Source organism: Oryctolagus cuniculus, chromosome 1, assembly GCF_964237555.1.
Source record: "Oryctolagus cuniculus chromosome 1, mOryCun1.1, whole genome shotgun sequence".
In the NCBI taxonomy this organism is placed as follows: domain Eukaryota; kingdom Metazoa; phylum Chordata; class Mammalia; order Lagomorpha; family Leporidae; genus Oryctolagus; species Oryctolagus cuniculus.
The window spans coordinates 81,179,800-81,197,213 of record NC_091432.1 but is presented as its reverse complement, the minus strand read 5'-3'; the positions used below and the strand labels follow the sequence as shown (position 1 = coordinate 81,197,213).

At 43.0% G+C, this 17,414-nt stretch overlaps 1 protein-coding gene across 1 annotated transcript; it reads right to left on the bottom strand.

Annotated features, from left to right (window-relative positions):
- Window positions 1-466: 466 nt before the first annotated feature.
- Window positions 467-8,234, bottom strand: LOC138846065 (tripartite motif-containing protein 64-like). Its single transcript, XM_070060631.1, has 6 exons — window positions 7,863-8,234; window positions 6,511-6,606; window positions 5,299-5,529; window positions 4,357-4,379; window positions 3,356-3,453; window positions 467-1,310 (listed from the first exon to the last, which is right to left on the bottom strand). The coding sequence occupies exons 1-6, from the start codon at window positions 8,232-8,234 to the stop codon at window positions 817-819; spliced, it is 1,314 nt and encodes a 437-aa protein (XP_069916732.1). The 3' UTR covers window positions 467-816.
- Between the last annotated feature and the right edge of the window lie 9,180 nt (window positions 8,235-17,414).

The following is a 17,414-nucleotide window of genomic DNA, read 5'->3' as shown; positions in this document are numbered from 1 at the left end:
AGCAATACAGCACCAGGAAAGATTTTCCATTTGGAAAATTTCGAATTTGTACTGAGCAGTTATCATTAACTACCAGTTGGTTGAATTTATGTTGGATGTTATTGATGATGTTGGATGTTATGCTTAGAGTGTGTGATCTCTGCAGTCGTGAAGGGCTTCCTGAAAAAAATTGAGCTGAAATGTAATGAATGACCAGGACTTGATGAAGTGATTGGTTGTCAGGCATTTGCATCTACCCCAAAAGGCCAGATTTGAAGAAAGACCTTTGCAAACTTCATTTTATTTAGTAAAGTGAGAGAAGAGACTTCACTCCACTACCCAAGACATAGTCAACTATGGGAATGAAAGGCTGTTTGCATGATGATGTGCCTTGGTGGCATTCAGCTAAATGGGAAAACAAGATGCCACAGCCACATATTTTATCATTTTATTAGCACATGATGCTTAGAATATACAACCCCACAAATGTCAAAGTAGAAAAGGATTTTTCAGGTGTTGGAGTTAGGAGGTATGCCCACGGGGAGTGTACACTAATAGACACTGAATTTCTTTACAGCATGATGAAAAAGTACTGGGGTCAGATAACTGTGAAAGTTTCAAAGTTCTTTACTAAAATAAATTTTAATAGAAAACGTTCATATATTCATTGCAGTTGTATGCTGTGTGGTTTCTAACCAAGCTCTAATTATGACTACACTGTGCTCATGAAGTTACAACGTGCTCCAAAACAATCCTGCTGTCTCACATAAAAATATCCCAGGGTGGCGAGCTCCTCCATATGGGAGTTCACAAAGAATCATCATCAAACCTGACATGTCATGGGGGACCAAGCCAAAACAAGGGATTCAGAGGAGAAGTAAACTGGGTTGGAACGTTACAATGTATGAGGGAACCTTTGTCAACATCATAGAAACCCACTGTTCCATGGTCACAATCCAGAAACACCCCAACCATACTCAGGGGCCTCTTCACATAGTGAGTTAAGGGTGGAACACTGGTGTAGAGCACGTAATGGTTGTTACTCTTCAGGGAGGCCAGGAGAAATGCTTCTTCAAAATGAATAATGTTGCTGGTATCACTTGTGCTGGAATCATAACAGACTCCCAAAATCCAGTTGGAAGAGGATGACACATCCACCTCCCAGTAATGTTGGCCAGAGGTGAAGGTCTGAGTACCCCACACAGCAAAGCTCTCTGCTCTCTGGGAATGGTTGGGAGCACTGCGATGTTCTTCTCCAAATATTGTTCTTCTGAGATCTTCAGAGAAGCTTACATAGCGGCGGGCCACTTCCCTCCTCAGACCATTATCCACTGTAGAAAGAGAACAATCTGATCAATGAATGTTGTTTCCATGGCCTGAAGACAAAACTTTGCTGCCCGTGGATTCACTTCACTCGACTTTGCAAGGAAAACTAACAGAAGAAAGGTAGCATAATGAATTGAGATTCACTCAACTGAGAAAATCAAAGGTTCAAGTGCATTTCCAGGAAAAAAAAATAATCAAACAACAGAGAAAAATAAGAAAAGGAGCTTAAACATATCACACACTGTGTGAAGTAGGGTTATGGTTGATCTAGAGTGTTAATTATTTCAATAGTTTTGAACATATATGTTTAATTATATGTCTTTGAATAGAGACACAGAGACAGAGAAATGTTACATCTGCTCGCTCACTCTCCATATACCCACGACCAAGGCTGGGCCCGGCCTGTGCCAGGAGCCAGCATCCAAACATGGTCTCCCACATGGATGGCAGGGATCCAGACATTGGGGGTAACATCTGCTGCCCCCCAAGGTGTGCATTAGCAGGAAGCTGGATGGAAGCTGAGGTGGGACTGATTCCCAGGCACTGTGCTATGGGGTAAGGATGCCCAAGACACTTTACTGCTGAGCCAAATGCCTACCACTCGATAGCATGTATTGAGACAACGATGCAACTTCTACTTTCTTGGCTAGGAAAGTATCCTTTAGTGTTTTACTTAATTCCATTTGTAAATACAATACTTTGAAATGTGATAGATCTTAAATGGGAAATCAGCTACACATCTGAATATTTCCAAAATAAAACTCATGCTCCAATAAGTAGTATATTTAAAGAATGTTCTGACTTCAGCTTATCTGTTCAGAATGTGGATTTAGCCCAATCTGGGTTTCAACCGTCTGTCCCTGAACTCCCTCTACTGCAGGCCTAACATCATTGCACTGTGTTCACAGATCTCTCATCATTTAATTGTTTTCAGAATCATTGATAGTATTGGAATGGTTCTGCTCTTTTTTTACAGGCAGAGTTAGACAGTGAGTGAGAGTGAGAGAGAGAGAAACAGAGAGAAAGGTCTTCCTTTCCATTGGTTCACCCATCAAATGGCCACTACGGGTGGTACGCTGTGGCTGGTGCACTCCGTCGATCCCAAGCCAAGAGCCAGGTGCTTCCTCAGGTCTCCTATGTGGGTGTAGGGCCCAAGCACTTGGGCCATCCTCCACTGCCTTCCTGGGCCACAGCAGAAAGCTGGCCTGGAAGAGGAGCAATCAGGACAGAATCCAGAGCCCCAACCGGACTGGAACCCGGGGTGCTGGGGCCGCAGGCAGAGGATTAGCCAAGTGAGCCGCGGTGCCAGCCGGAATGGTTCTGCTTGTGAGAATTTCTCCTTTTTTGGGTTGGTCAAATACTTCTGAGTTTATCAATGATAATAGCTATATTAGCAGTGCAGCATAAATGTACTTGGCATATAGAACAAATTAAAAACCACAAGTGCCAAATTTAAACTTTAAGATCTGGCCAGTATTACAGCATAGTGGTTAAGGCTGATGGCTCTGACACGGGCATCCCATATGGTAGCTGCTTCCTGTCCCAGTTGTTCCACTTCCAATCCAGCTCCCTGAGAATGGCCTGGGGAAGCAGCAGCAGATGACCCAAATATTTGAGCCTCTGCTACCCTTGTGGGAGTAGCAGAAGAAGCTCCTGGCTCCTGGCTTTGGCCTGTGCTAGCCATGGCCATTGCGGCCTTCTGGGGAGTAAAACAGCAGGTGGAAGAGCTCCCTTTCTCTCTATTTCTCCCTAAAAACCTGCAGTGGATGGAGTAAACACACAGTTTTGACTGCTGCTCTAAGAAGTGAGCATTGTACCCCTTCTTAATCAAATGACCTGGATACTCTTCCTGTAGTTTGCTTACATCAGCATGCTTATTACAAATTTCAGTTTAGATCATTGCAATGTGATAAAACAAAGAGAGAAGGCACAGTTTCAAAAAATCCTATAACATTTTCAGGGACACAAAATGAAATAAAATAGGAAATGGCTCAGGCACAAAAGCCGTGAAGAAGGAAATTAGGGCTGGAAGGATGGAGGCTGAGCTCACCTCTGAAGTTGTTTAGCATCTCTCTGAGTCCAGTGATGTTCTGCAATGTCAGCTCTGGGTTCACCCCCTGGAGACGGAGCGTCTGCACCAGCTCTGCTCTGTAAGGAATCACACGAGTGACACTCCAGGTCAAAGGGCAATAGCAGGGTCAAATCAAAAGTACCAGCTGTAAATCCAAGATATTTCATTGGGAATTTTCCCATTATCATCTAATAAGAATAAATGTATTCACTACCTTAGGTGAAATAAAATTAGTACTTCTCTCTAAATTTCACATCACATCCATTTGCCTCTTTCTTCTCAGACATTATTCAACCTCTCAAATGACAGTGGCTGCCCCCTGTATCCCTCACTTGACTTCAGGTAAAACAGAAATCCTGAGTAGCTACAGAGAGCAGGGCTTTTAGGTAGAATCTATGGGAATTCAGTCAACAGACATCCCCAACAGTACAGTCAGGAGGATCTGCACTGAGCCAGGAGGCTGTGAGCTTTTCTGCCAAGCAAGGGAATGGAAATCCAAACTGGCAGCCATGGTCCTGAGGGAGCTGAGGTGGCTGATGCCCCTGATCCAGCCAGCAACTGGGACAGACTCAGAGGGCAGGACCTGCTCACTGCTGCTCCCAGGAGTGAATCCTCTCTCCTCCTTCCCTGCTGTGGGAATTGCTCTTTCCTGTGTGTTTCTCACTTTCCCTCTTTCAAGGGTGGGGCCTCCTCTGGGATTTCTCAGAATAATATGTACATAAGGGTTGGTTGGGATAGTTTCAAAGGAAGGGGAGGAGAGAGAAGGTGAAATAAAGCCCAGAAAGTCAAATCTTTTTTTGTATATTTCGGTTCACCCATACCTCATCTGGCACCAAAGAGTAGAAGACCTCAGAATCCCTTATCCAACAACATGGTATATAGTCAGGAAGATCAAAGGAAATCATGCAAAACAGAAGCATCTGCTGCATCAGCAAGAACACAACTTTCTTACACATTGCAGATTCTCATTGTAAACTTACCTTTCTAATACACTCCGCATATCCTGCAAAAAAAAAAAAAAAACATTCATTCATGATAATTCTCTCCTCTGATCTCTATGAAATACTTGCATTGTTAATTTGTAGTAATATATTTTCTCCTTACGATCTGTAAAGAGGGATCAGAGTCTGTTAATAACAGACTATGACCTGATCCATGAGGAACTTCCTCTGTGTGAATTAAGAAGGTGGTACTCAGGATGAAGATGTGCAGCTGTAAAAAGATTAGGTTGTAGGTTCCCTCACGCCCACTCACATTCCAGAGAGAGGTCTGACTGCTGCTAACATTATTGCAAAGCAGGGAAACCTCTGAACATCAGAGTTCACTGCAAATGACTATCAAAGCTTTCTTAGGCAAAGGCAAGGCCTCAATGTCATCAGAAAATTGTTCTCAGTTTTGTATCCCAGTGACGATGGAGGCAAGAGTAGGGAATATTATTTCTGTGAAAGGCAATTGGATAGTTACAACATCATTCATGGACACAACAAATTATCACCTAAAAATAAATATCCTGCAGATTTATTGAATATTCTGGGGTTGCCTAGGCAGGGCCAAACCGATTGATAGCACAGGCCTTATATAACCCTCTGGACAATCAGCACCCCTGGAGGGGAGAATAAATTGAGAATTAATCGAAGATGTAACCCTTGTGTGGTCATTGAGTTCCTGGATAATTGTCTCTAGAGTAGTTTTCCTGCTTACAATGCAGGGACTTTTATCTTATCTGAATTGTGACAAAGAAAAGCACCCAAAAGATTATCAGACTATGCAGAACCAAGTGATCGGGCAAAAATAAAGATACAGGGCAGTAGACCTGAATCATGCAGCGTAAAGTAGTGATAGGTGCAGGTATCATTTTTTGGTTCTTACGCCCTTGCCCAGAAAAGCACTTCTTTCCCATAACATGGACTCTCCCTGCTCACCTGGAGTAACTCCATGTCAGGCTTGTGACACACCTCAGCCAGCTCTCTGTACATGTTTATCACCTGGTGTTTCTGTTGGGTCATTCTCATTTCACTACCCTGGAGCTGTTGGGAAATCTCCTGTGCTTCTCTGTGCAGGGCCTGCAGCTGCAGTTGCTCCTCCTCGTGGAGAAATATACGCAACTTCTGGTACTGAGCTTTTATCATCAGCTCCCTTAAGGACACATATTCCTGCAGAGATATTAGGTAAAAAGTTTACATATCTCATGCTGAACAGAAAATGGAAACGGCCAATATTATTGCCACAGTTGCCTGAGACACTGACATCCCATAGGAGTGCCTCTTCAAGTCCCTGCTGTTCCACTTCCCATCCATCTGCTTGCTAACATGCCTGGGAAGGAGGCAGATGAAGGCCCAAGTGTTTGGACCCTTACTTTCCACAATGGAGACCCTGATGAAGTTTCAACCTCCTCTTCTCAGCCTGGTCCAGCCATTGTAAGCTGGGGAATATACAAGTACATGGATGCTCCCCTCACCTCATCACTCTATCTTTCAACTAAATAAAACATTTCAAAACGTACTTTGCAGACTTTCTGCCTCACCCATGCAACACCTCTTGAGTATATGCAAGTCTTTTCTGTGCGTGCCTCCTGTAGGTTCTTAGTCTTTTTCTATGTTTAAATCAAGATTCACCAAATGATCTCAGGTGATTCTCCCCCTTCCCCCCCTCTGCCACCACCTCTCTGAAGCTTCTTCAGTATTTGTACCCCATCAACTCTTTCGACTGTAATGTAAGCCTACTTAAGTTTGTTCTGTTCCTTTGCCTGATTCTTCTAAATAATTAGAACTATTTAGGTAGAGTCCACGTCACACAGTTTTCTTTAATGACTTCATTTTCTTAATTGATACGATTCTACTTTTCACTGCTTCTTCATAGCCATACTTAATGCTATCTTTAGTGTTGGAAAAGGTTTGTGGAAACCTTCAGGGTTGGACTTGGAGTATCTGGGATGACCTGTTTTCCATACCCCAGGGTATGCTTCTCACTAGGTGTCTTGGCTGGCACAGGATTTGTGATCACTGAGTTACCATTTGAAACCACCACTGCTTCTGGGAGGAAATCACAAACTCTTCATGGTAAACGGAATTTGCCAAAGCAGTATAGTGATTGTAAGCATTATAGTAATTGAAGCACATCTTTTTCATTCTTACCTTGAATGAATGAGTCTTTTTAATTTCCTCTGTCACATTGTTTTTCAATTCCTGGATCAGTTCCCATAAAGTATTCATTTCCTTTAAAAGCTTTTCCTGCAGAATAATAATAAGATTTAGCAACATGGAATATACGCTTCTATATTTTACCTCCGCACTTATTAGAAATGGTGGTGGTTGAGAGAATAGTATTGAGACTACTAATTGTTGTATTCTGACTTCTTTTTCTGATGTAAGTGATTGTGACTAAAGTGGAGTGGTCATATTTTCACAAGTTGACCTAATTTGAGTCTTAGATTTGGGATACTGAGTGTGGTAGAAAATTACAAGGATGTCATTGCAGTGTAATGAGTTCATTGGCCTCCTGCTAAACCAGTATGCCATGTGGGCTGCAGTTCATGTCCTGGCCTCCCCCCCACCTCTGCTCAATCTCCCTTCTGATGGACTGTGAAAGCAACAGAAGATGCCCCAAGTGCTTTGGCCTTTGACACCCACAGGAAAGTTCCAAAAGAATATCCTGACTCCCAGCTACAGCCTGGCCCAGCCCTGGTAATGTGACCATTTGCGGTGGAAACCACAAAATGTATGGCACATCTCTCTCTCTCTCTCGCTCTCTCTTTCTCTCTCTCTTTTGCTTTCTGTGTTTGCATATAAAACTACCTTAAATAAGTAAATCTTAAAAATAAAAGATGAAACATACAATAGAAAATGTGAATAAAGTCAATAAAATTTGCTTCCTTAGAAACGGTGTTTAGCCGGCGCCGTGGCTCAATAGGCTAATCCTCCACCTTGCGGCGCCGGCACACCGGGTTCTAGTCCCGGTTGGGGCGCCGGATTCTGTCCCGGTTGCCCCTCTTCCAGGCCAGCTCTCTGCTATGGCCAGGGAGTGCAGTGGAGGATGGCCCAGGTGCTTGGGCCCTGCACCCCATGGGAGACCAGGAAAAGCACCTGGCTCCTGGCTCCTGCCAGGATCAGCGCGGTGCGCCGGCTGCAGCGGCGGCCATTGGAGGGTGAACCAACGGCAAAGGAAGACCTTTCTCTCTGTCTCTCTCTCTCACTGTCCACTCTGCCTGTCAAAAAAAAAAAAAAAAAAAAAAAAAAAGAAACGGTGTTTATGTTACTTGGCTGTGAAGCAGTCACAATTGCAGCACAAGCCCAAGTTTCTGCTGATGACCACTTGCACTGCACCTTACCAACTGGCCATGCATGGACAGTGCTTCTAAGCTGGCTCCCCCTCATGACAACTCAACCCAATTGTGAATATTGGGTCCTTTGAGTAACAACATGGAAGGACACATTTACATCTTGGGATTCACAGGGAAAAATCACATGGCTCTGGAGGCACTTCTCACCCGGGACTCCTCAGCAGCACATTCCATCATGGTATGGTCATGTATCTCGGGCTGTGGGCATCCAGAGAGAGGCTGATAGTGCAGGCTCTTGTCCACCTCTGTGAGGAGCCCTGCTGCTTCTGTCTGCTCACCAGGGACCTGCTCCTCAACCTGGTGACCTGGTTCCATCGGTCCTGTTTGGCAGCAGAAGCCAGCTTCTCGTGCACGACACATTGGGCAGCACATGGGAGTCTTGGCTTCCTCCCAGCTCAGAGAAAGGCAGGATCTGCAAAAGTTGTGTCCACAGTCTATCCTAACTGGGTCTAGGAAGAAGTTCATGCAAATTGGGCATGTGAGTTCCTGCTGGAAGACTTGCAACGTGGCTGGATCCATGTCTCGATGAAGATCCTTTAAAAACAGAGAGAAATAAAGTAGTCTTCCCTGAAGAGAGAAAGCATTCACTGTGTACCGTTTTCTTCCCCTGCTTGCCTGCATACAAACCTATACATCATGAGTATAAACATACTGGGTCTACAATCTAACAGAAATAAGAAAGTAATACATGTATTATGGTTGTTTAAAGGAAGTAACCTGGGTCGGTGCTGTAGCGCAACAGATTAAAACCCTGAGCTGCAGGGCCCACATCCTGGCTGCTCTACTTCTGAACAGCTCCCTGCTGATGTGCCTGAGAAGCTAGCAGAGGATGACCAATGTCCTTGGGCCACTGAGCATACCCATGGGGAGTCCCAGAAGAAGATCCTGGCTCCTGGCTTCTGATTGGGTCAGTGCTGGCCTTTGGGAACATTTGGAGAGTGAACTAGAGAATCAAAGAACTGTCTCTCTCTCTCTGTCTCTACCTCTAAGAATTTTTCTTTCAAAAAAATAAATAAATAAACCTTTCAACTAAATAATACAAAGGTATGTAACAAATTTATTTGGAGAAATTTAAGATGATGGTAAAAGATGAGATGATTCCAAGGTTTGTTTTTATTTTCTTATTGGCCTAGAAGCAGCACAAGATCAGTATTTCTTTCTGCATCTCCCTGCCTCCTCCTCTTCCTCTCTCTCTCTTCTCTGAGTTCCTACGCTATTCATTTCCTGCAGGACTGCTCGGCTTTAACACACACAAAAACAGTGAAACTCCATACTATGGGTCTACCATCTCTGCCTTGCAACTCAGAGGTACTTTTCTGAAATCAGTTATGAGACCAGGATTAAGCTAAGATTATTTGATTTAATCAGTGTTAAGTTGAATGCTCAGCTTCTATAACAATAAGCAGGTGAGTTTCCTTTTCAACCTCAACCTGAACATTTTCTTCAAGTAATAAACTACACAAATCATTTCCAGTTTGAGAAAATATCATTTTCCCAGAGTTAGTTCATGTCATCAGAGGGATGGTCACATTCTGAAAAGGTGAACAGTCAACCACAGCAATGGGCAACAACTGGCCAATTGTCCTTTAAATCAAGCCCCCAAAATGATCATGAACACTGGGGTTCCTTCCTATTCTAGAATATCCACAGATGCAGGTAATGGAGGCATGAATGCTTCATCCTTATTTTCCCAAAGTTACACATGTCGTAACTTGGGAACACTTTTGTGTTGGTGGCTCTATTTTGAACATTTTTCACAATTAGTCTACAAATCAAAGTTTTTTTAAGGCATAGTTAGTAGACTCTTGAATAAGGGTTTTCAAATTATTTCCAAACATTTAGGATTATTTTGATTTGTATAAAAGCTACTACTCATTTCTCAGTGACCACAGGAAATTGGTTCCACAAGACCTGGGCAGATCCCAAACTTCACAGATGCTCAATCTATTACATAAGTGGTATGGTGGGGAACTTGCTGTGACTTAGCAGTTAACGCCTCAGACTGCAGTGCCAGCAAAACCAATCTGGCGCTGGTTCGAGTCCCGCTGCTCCACTTCTGATCCAGCTCCCTGCTATGGCCTGTGACAGAAGTAGAAGATGGCCCAAGTCCTTGGGCCCCTATACCCAAGTGGGAGACCTGGAGGAAGCTCCTGACTCTTTGATTCAGATCGGCCCAGCGCCGGCCATTGCAGCTACTTGGGAGTGAACCAGCGAATGGAAGAACCCTGTCACTCTCTCTGCCTCTGCCTCTCTATAACTCTATCTTTCAAATAAATAAATAAATCATTAGAAAATTAAAAAAAAAATGGTATGGTATTTGTCTAAAACCTAAGCCATACTCCTATGTCCTTAATATCACCACTAGATTACTTAAGATAAAACTAATCCAAAGTAAATGTTTTGTAGATGGCTAGAGTAATGTTAAGGCCTCGTTTCAAGAGAAACGTCTAAATGGTCAAAACACATGCAATTTTTTTCTGAATGTCTTCTCTCTATAGTTGGTAGAATCCATGGATTCTGAAGCTTCATATATGCACAGCACACTGCATGCATTCCTGAATTGAAGGGATCAGGTGCTTTATGACTTGTGCAAAAATGGAAAAAAATCCTTAACAACTTAAAATCGAGTAATGTATAAAAAGTAGAATAAAAAGTCAAACAATTTATTATAAAAATCAATGTATACAAATGTTCTAATCATGGATACTTTCAATACTGCAGTAGGTTAATCCCCGCCTGCAGCACCGGCATCTTATATGTGCACTGGTTCTAGGCCCGGCTGCTCCTCTTCCAATCCAGCTCTCTGATACAGCCTGGGAAAACAGTAGAAGATGGCTCAAGTGCTTGGGCAACTGCACCCACATGGGAGGTGGGAGACTGGGATGAAGCTCCTGCCTCCTGGCTTTAAATCAGTGCAGTTCTGGCTGTTGTGGCCAAGTGGGGAGTGAACCATTGGAGGGAAGACTTCTCTCTCTCTCTCTCTTTCTCTCTCTCTCTCTCCCCCTCTCACTAACTCTACCTCCCAAATAAATAAATAAAATCTTAAAAAAAATAGTAGAAAAGACACATTTGCTTTGATAAAACATCCGTAATCTGATCATTAAACTTCAAGTATATTTGTAAAAGAAACTGAACATGAAGGCCTGTCCTCAAAATTCTATACTCAAAGTGTGTGTGATGAGTAGTCTCACCTTTGGAAGTGCAGATGTGATTGGTCATTTCAGTTCTATGCACAGCTGTTTCCAGTTCAGGATTCTCTCTTCTGATCTCAACTCCTCTGGGTGTGTCCCCTTTGACAGGATTTCACCAGACCCACCCACCAAATCCACTCAATGAGAGAGCTTCTGTCTTCAGAACTAATTGGATTTGCATCATGAGGTTACAGGGAAGGTGGAAAAGTGATTCATTGGATTTACAAGGTGCAGAAAATAGTACCCAGGGGCTAAGAGACAAGCAAACTGTAGACTGGGTTTGGGAGATGTGGGGAAGTTGACCAGATGTAAATTGTTCCAAGAAACTTTCACTGAGGGCTGAGAGCGCCAGGCTTTTGCACAAGCTGACACTGGCAGACGTTAGAGGGTGGGAGGATGGCAGAAGTCCCTGTGGCTCTCCTCTGCCTTAGAGGAAACACCTCCTCCCTGCTGCCACCCTCCTTGCAGGACTCTGGTCCTGTTGTAGTTTACACCACAAACCTCCTACACCCATAGTTACACTCTTTCAAATGCTGCTCTCTGGGTTGTTCCAACACTGTGAATATCTGCCATTATGTTTTTTTCCCAAAGTGGCCCCAAGACCTTGCTCCATGGTCTCAGATGTTTTCTTGAATGGTTAACTTAGGGGCTGGCCTAAGGGTTGGGCCAAAGCTCACAATGCTGGCATTCCATGTGGGAGCTGTGGTTTAATCCAAGCTGCTCCACTTCCAATCCAGCTCCCCACTTTCATGCCTGAAAAAGCATTGGCAAATGGCTCAAGAGCTTGGCCCTGTGCCTTTCACTGGAGACCTGGAATAAGCTCTGGCTCCTTCCTAGCTTAGATTAAACCATCATTAGACAACCTGGCTGCACTGTAAAATTTCTGTAGAGAAATCATTTTACAGATTCCACAAGAAGATTTTCTATGGCAACCTTGCCAGAACTTCAGCATTTGATGCATATGGCATCAGAAAAATAACAGAAATATATTAATTTATAAGATACAAAATTATAATAGGCAAAAATTTTTATACATATTTCTATTTTTTTGAGAGGCAGAGTTAGTGAGAGAGAGAAAGAGAGAAAGGTTTTCCTTCCATTGGTTCACCCCCCAGATGACTTATATATATTTCTTAGACACATGAACATATGCCTGAAAGCAACAGAAGACTGCTTATTGCCAAGTCATAAAATGAAAATTCCTCTGTTTTCAAGGTTTAAGGTAAAAAACTTCAATTCATTTCTTTGGACCCAGTACTCACCTGACGATTGGAATTGGTCCTCTGCAACTTCTTGGATTGGATCCTGGGTCAGGTAGGTGGCTCTGAGTTCCCTGGGCTCTGGAGGATCAGAAGGTCTCCACAACCCAGTCAACACCAAGCCTCAGAACTGAATAAACCTTGACTGGGTGAGACCTTTATACAAGAGGAGCAAGCCCCGCCCTGATGCAGTTAATGTAGCAGAGAGGACTAGGGGGAGGGGCACTATTTTCCATCATTCTTTGGGTGAACACCTTCTCAGGTGATTTAGTTAAAAGCAATTGGGTCAATCTCAAATTACACAAAAGTTTTCTTGATTGAAATGAATAATTATTTGGGAGGTGACAGTTGTAAATTTTTGAATTCCAGATAGATATTCTCTGACTACACCCATCGAGATAGTTTGTATAACTATGGAAGGCCTTTCTTTCTGTCTCTCTGTTTCTCCTCAAATAAGTTAAAAAAAATTTTTTTAAAAATGGAATGTGCTTGGAATGACAGAGATTATCACAACTTAAACTGAGGGTTGATCACATATGGAAGTGCCTGTTCAATCCTTGCTGCTCCACTTCAGATTCCTGCTAATGCAACTGGGAAAGCTGTTGAAGATGGTCCAAACATTTGGACACCTGCATCCAAATGGGATTCCCTGATGAAGCTTCTGGGTCAGCCTGACCCAGCCCAAACTGTCTGGCAGTTTGGAGAGTGAAACAGCTAGTGGAAGTGCCATCTTCTACTGCTTGCCCAGGCCATAGCAGAGAGCTGGATGGGAAGGGAGCAGCCGAAATGAAACCGGCAATATTTGTTAATTTTAGAAATCCAGATAGATATTCTCTGAATAAACCCATTGAGATAGTGTGTATAAAAGCCTAAATTAATAGATGGGTGAGTTACATGTTTACACTCACAAATCAATACAAGGCAGTAATGTATAGGGTTAGACATATCAATAAGTATCAAAGGAAGAATATCTGGAAATATAATTCTTGGAATTAATAGCAGTAAAACCTGCTGGGATAATTTTTGAAATTCTGATAGATATTTTCTGAATGTACTCATCAAGGGGATATTATGCATAAAAGCCTAAATTAATAGAATGTTGAAGTACATTTTTACATTCACAAATTGATACATGATGCAGAATTTAATTGTGTTGAAGTTATAACTTTAGTGATAACTTTCAAATTAAAACTTTAATATGTTGAAGTTATATATAGGATTGGCCATATCAATAAATACCAATTGAAGTATACCTGGAGATATGATTCTCAGAATTAATAGTAGTAAAACCTGCTGGGATGATTTTACCTGATTGCTGTTTTATTTCTTTAAGTGTTTTGATTATCTGGAAAAGAGAATTAACCACTGTTTCAAAACAGTTGTAATAAGGCATGTATATCTCATAGAAGTTTCAAAAGAAGACAGGCCCAGCTGGTGCTGTGGCAATGTAGGCTAAGCTTCCTCTTGTAGTGCTGCCATATGTTTGCCAGATTGTGGCGCAGCTGCTCCTCCTTGGATCAGGATTTTGCATTGTCCCGGGAAAGAAGTAGAAGATATGCAAGTGGCCGGCAGCCATGGCTCACTAGGCTAATCCTCCGCCTTGCGGCGCCAGCACACTGGTTCTAGTCCCGGTTGCCCCTCTTCCAGGCCAGCTCTCTGCTCTGGCCAGGGAGTGCAGTGGAGGATGGCCCAAGTGCTTGGGCCCTGCACCCCATGGGAGACCAGGAGAAGCACCTGGCTCCTGCCTTTGGGTCAGCGTGGTGCGCCGATTGCAGCGCGCTGCCAGAACAGCCATTGGAGGGTGAACCAACGGCAAAGGAAGACCTTTCTCTCTGTCTCTCTCTCTCACTGTCCACTCTGCCTGTCCAAAAAAAAAAAAAAAAAAAATGACCCAAGTGCTTGGACCTCTGCACCCAGCTTGGAGAGCTGGAAGAAACTCCTGGCTTCATAATGGACTCAGCTCTGGTCATTGCAGCCATTTCAGGAGTGAAACAGCAGATCTAAGACCCTTTTCTCTGGCTCTCCTTCTGTCTGTAATTCCAACTCTCAAGTAATAAACTCTTACAAAAATAGGTTCACAAAAAAAAAAGGCTATTTAGTTATGTTGTTTCAATAAAAGGAACATTCCATGTCTTTTGTCAGCTATAATTTGTTTAAAATTCAATGAATGTTAATATTATTGCTGATAATAACGATGAACCTGGGGAAGACAGTTATGTGAAGGAAAAATAGAAAATGCCATATATTCTGTAATTTCAGTTCCATGAACCTATAGATGAAAGGATTAGGAGAATTAGAGTGGCTCATTTGTCTGGTGCCTGAGGAGTGATGATTGGCAGATCACATACAGGTGGGGAGTCACACATAAGCCAGGAAGCCCAGAGAACTCACACATGCCCCACCCTAATCCTATCTCCCAGCCCCCAAAGAACAAAACTTTTAGTGCAGGGTTTGAGAAATGTTCCTCTGTTATATTGGAGAGATACAAAACTAGAAGAGAATGAAACATTTTTCCACCGTGATTCAGGTTGTTTTAGAAATCAAAGGTACATATTGGAACTGGTGTCCCTCATCTCTACAGCACAGTGTACATTTCCCCTGCACGTCACCCCACTGTTTGTAACCAAACACTATGTCCCAGGACCTCTTCCTCGCCTAAATGAGACAATGGAACTCATTACTGAACGCCAATAAACAACACCAACAGCTTTCACAAGAATTATCTTGTTCTCGGTTCTATTAGTCAGAGCCTCCGATGACATTTAACATATGCAGATGTATTTTTATAAATGCAGAGAAGATGCCACAAATGATGTTATAAACAGCCAGAAAGAAAATTCCCTATCCCTGGGTAGAGTGTGCCACTCTGTAATCTGCACCATACTTTACACTGTATGCCGATTCTTCACTGATTTGCCCATCTGAGCAGGCATGTTTCCAAACAGTTCAGAGAAACAGAGAAGAAGAGCAAAAGAACTTGAATCAACAAGTGACTAAAAGAGAATGTGTATTGCCAGGGATGGTTGAGGTGTAAAATGTGCATTGCACACAAAATTAGCATATAAATATGTAAAATACATTAGTAATATTTATAACAATAGCTATTTAAAATGTTTAGTGTATAAGAAATTTAATAATATCATTAATGTTAATTTTATTTGGTTTATTTTTTTGTGTTCACTAGAAAATTTAGTATTAGATATGTGATTCATATTGCTATCTGGTATTTAACATTTTTTAAACTTTTATTTAATGAATATAAATTTCCAAAGTACAGCTTATGGATTACAATGGCTTTTTCCCCCCATAACTTCCCTCCCACCTGCAACCCTCCCCTCTCCCGCTCCCTCTCCCCTTCCATTCACATCAAGATTGTATTAATGGTTTAAGAAGTCAGGCTGGTGCTGCGGCTTGCTAGGTTAATCCTCTGCCTGCTGCGTCAGCACTCCAGGTTCTTGGCCTGGTTGGGGCACCGGATTCTGTTCCAGTTTCTCCTCATCCAGTGCAGCTTTCTGCTATGGCCCGGGTAGGCAGTGGAGGATGGCCCAGGTGCTTGGGCCCTGCACCTGTGTGGGAGGCCAGGAGGAAGCACCTGGCTCCTGGCTTCAGATTGGCACAGTGCACCAGCTGTGGCGGTCATTTGGCGAAGGGGGGTGAACCAACAGAAGGAAGACCTTTCTCTCTGTCTCTCTCTCTCTCTCGCTGTCTAACTCTGTCAACAACAACAACAAAAAAGACTATTACCAAGTCCTAGGATTATTATAGGTATACCTCCAAAATTATTTTATTTGTCTTATTGTCGCCATTATTGACAAATGTCCTTAGGAAAAAGCTTGGTTTTCCTGTTTGAATTATTCCCAGACAACTAAAATTGTAGAAAAGATGAAGAAAGTGTCCATAGAATTGGATGATGATTGGTGAAGACAAGTGGTAGAATGTAGTACCCATGAATTTTTAAAATCTTCAAATTGTAGCTAACCCTGTTTCTTTCTTTCTTTCTTTCTATAGACTGAGAGAGACAGAGAGCTCCCATGGGGCGTTTCCTGCCAGGTATTTGGTATGGGAGTGAAGGAAGACCTGAAAAACCAAACATGAGACAGTGAAACAACCCAGAAAGTACCATCTGAAAGAGCCGTGACCACCCTAATTATGGGTGAAGGAGGTTTGTGATATAAACTACAACAGGACCAGAGTTCTGCAAGGAGGGTGGCATTGGGAAGAGGTGGTTCCTCTAAGGCAGAGGAGAGGCACAGAGACTTCTGCCATCCTCCTGCCCTCTAAAACCTGCCAGTGTCAGCTTGTGCAAAAGCCTGGCACTCTCAGCCCTCAGTGTAAAATAAAGTTTTAAGGTTCTAAGGCATTATCATGGACATCTGAGCACAGTGTAGGGCTTGGATTTGTACACAACAATCGATGTGCTGGTAATCTGTAGTCGAGATTCAACTGCACAGATTTGGGATGTGAGAACAAGCGCCAGTGTACACACATTTTCTGGACATACAAATGCAGTTGCTACAGTGAAGTGTCAAGCTGCAGAACCACAAATTATTACAGGAAGCCATGACACTACAATACGATTATGGGATCCGGTGACTGGGAAGATGAGAGTGCCATTAACAAATCATAAAGGATCAGTGACAGCTGGAGTGTTACATCCAAGACATTACACATTTGCTCTGGTTCGCCACAGAACATCAAACAGTGGAAATTCCCTGATGGATGTTTCATTCAAATTGTGTCTGGACATAAAGCTATTATTAACATATTGACTGCAAATTCTGATGGAGTACTTGTATCTGGAGCTGACAAGGGCACTATGCACCTTTGGGACTGGAGAACTGGCTCCAATTTTCAGAGTCCACGCAGGGGTGCAGCCTGGGTCATTGGACAGTGAATCTGGAATATTCGTTTGTGCTTTTGATCAATCTGAAAGTTAATGACTAACAGCTTCAGCTGATAAAACCATTCACGTGCATAGAAAGGATGACACAGTGAGAGAAGAAATTCATCAAGGGGCTGGCGCTGGGGGAAGCAGGTAAAACTGCCACCTACAGTGCCAGCATCCCATATGAGTGCTAGTTCGAGTCCCAACTGCTCTGCTTCTGATGCAACTCTCTGCTATGGCTTGGGAAAGCAGTGAAGATTGCCCAAGTGCTTGGACCCCTGTGCCCTGTGTGGGGGATCCGGAAGAAGTTCCTGGCTCCTAGCTTGGGAGCTCAGGCTGTTGTATTTCTGGGGCTTGCATGAGG

Bases quoted from the DNA above. Each gene is read 5' to 3' on its own strand.
- LOC138846065 (XM_070060631.1), bottom strand. From the start codon at position 8,234: ATGGATCCAGCCACGTTGCAAGTCTTCCAGCAGGAACTCACATGCCCA. The intron at 3,454-4,356 runs GTAAGTTTACAA...GATTCCTTACAG, and splicing joins ATGCGGAGTGTATTAGAAAG to AGCAGAGCTGGTGCAGACGC. The intron at 1,311-3,355 runs GTGAGCTCAGCC...CTCTTTCTACAG, and splicing joins GATGCTAAACAACTTCAGAG to TGGATAATGGTCTGAGGAGG.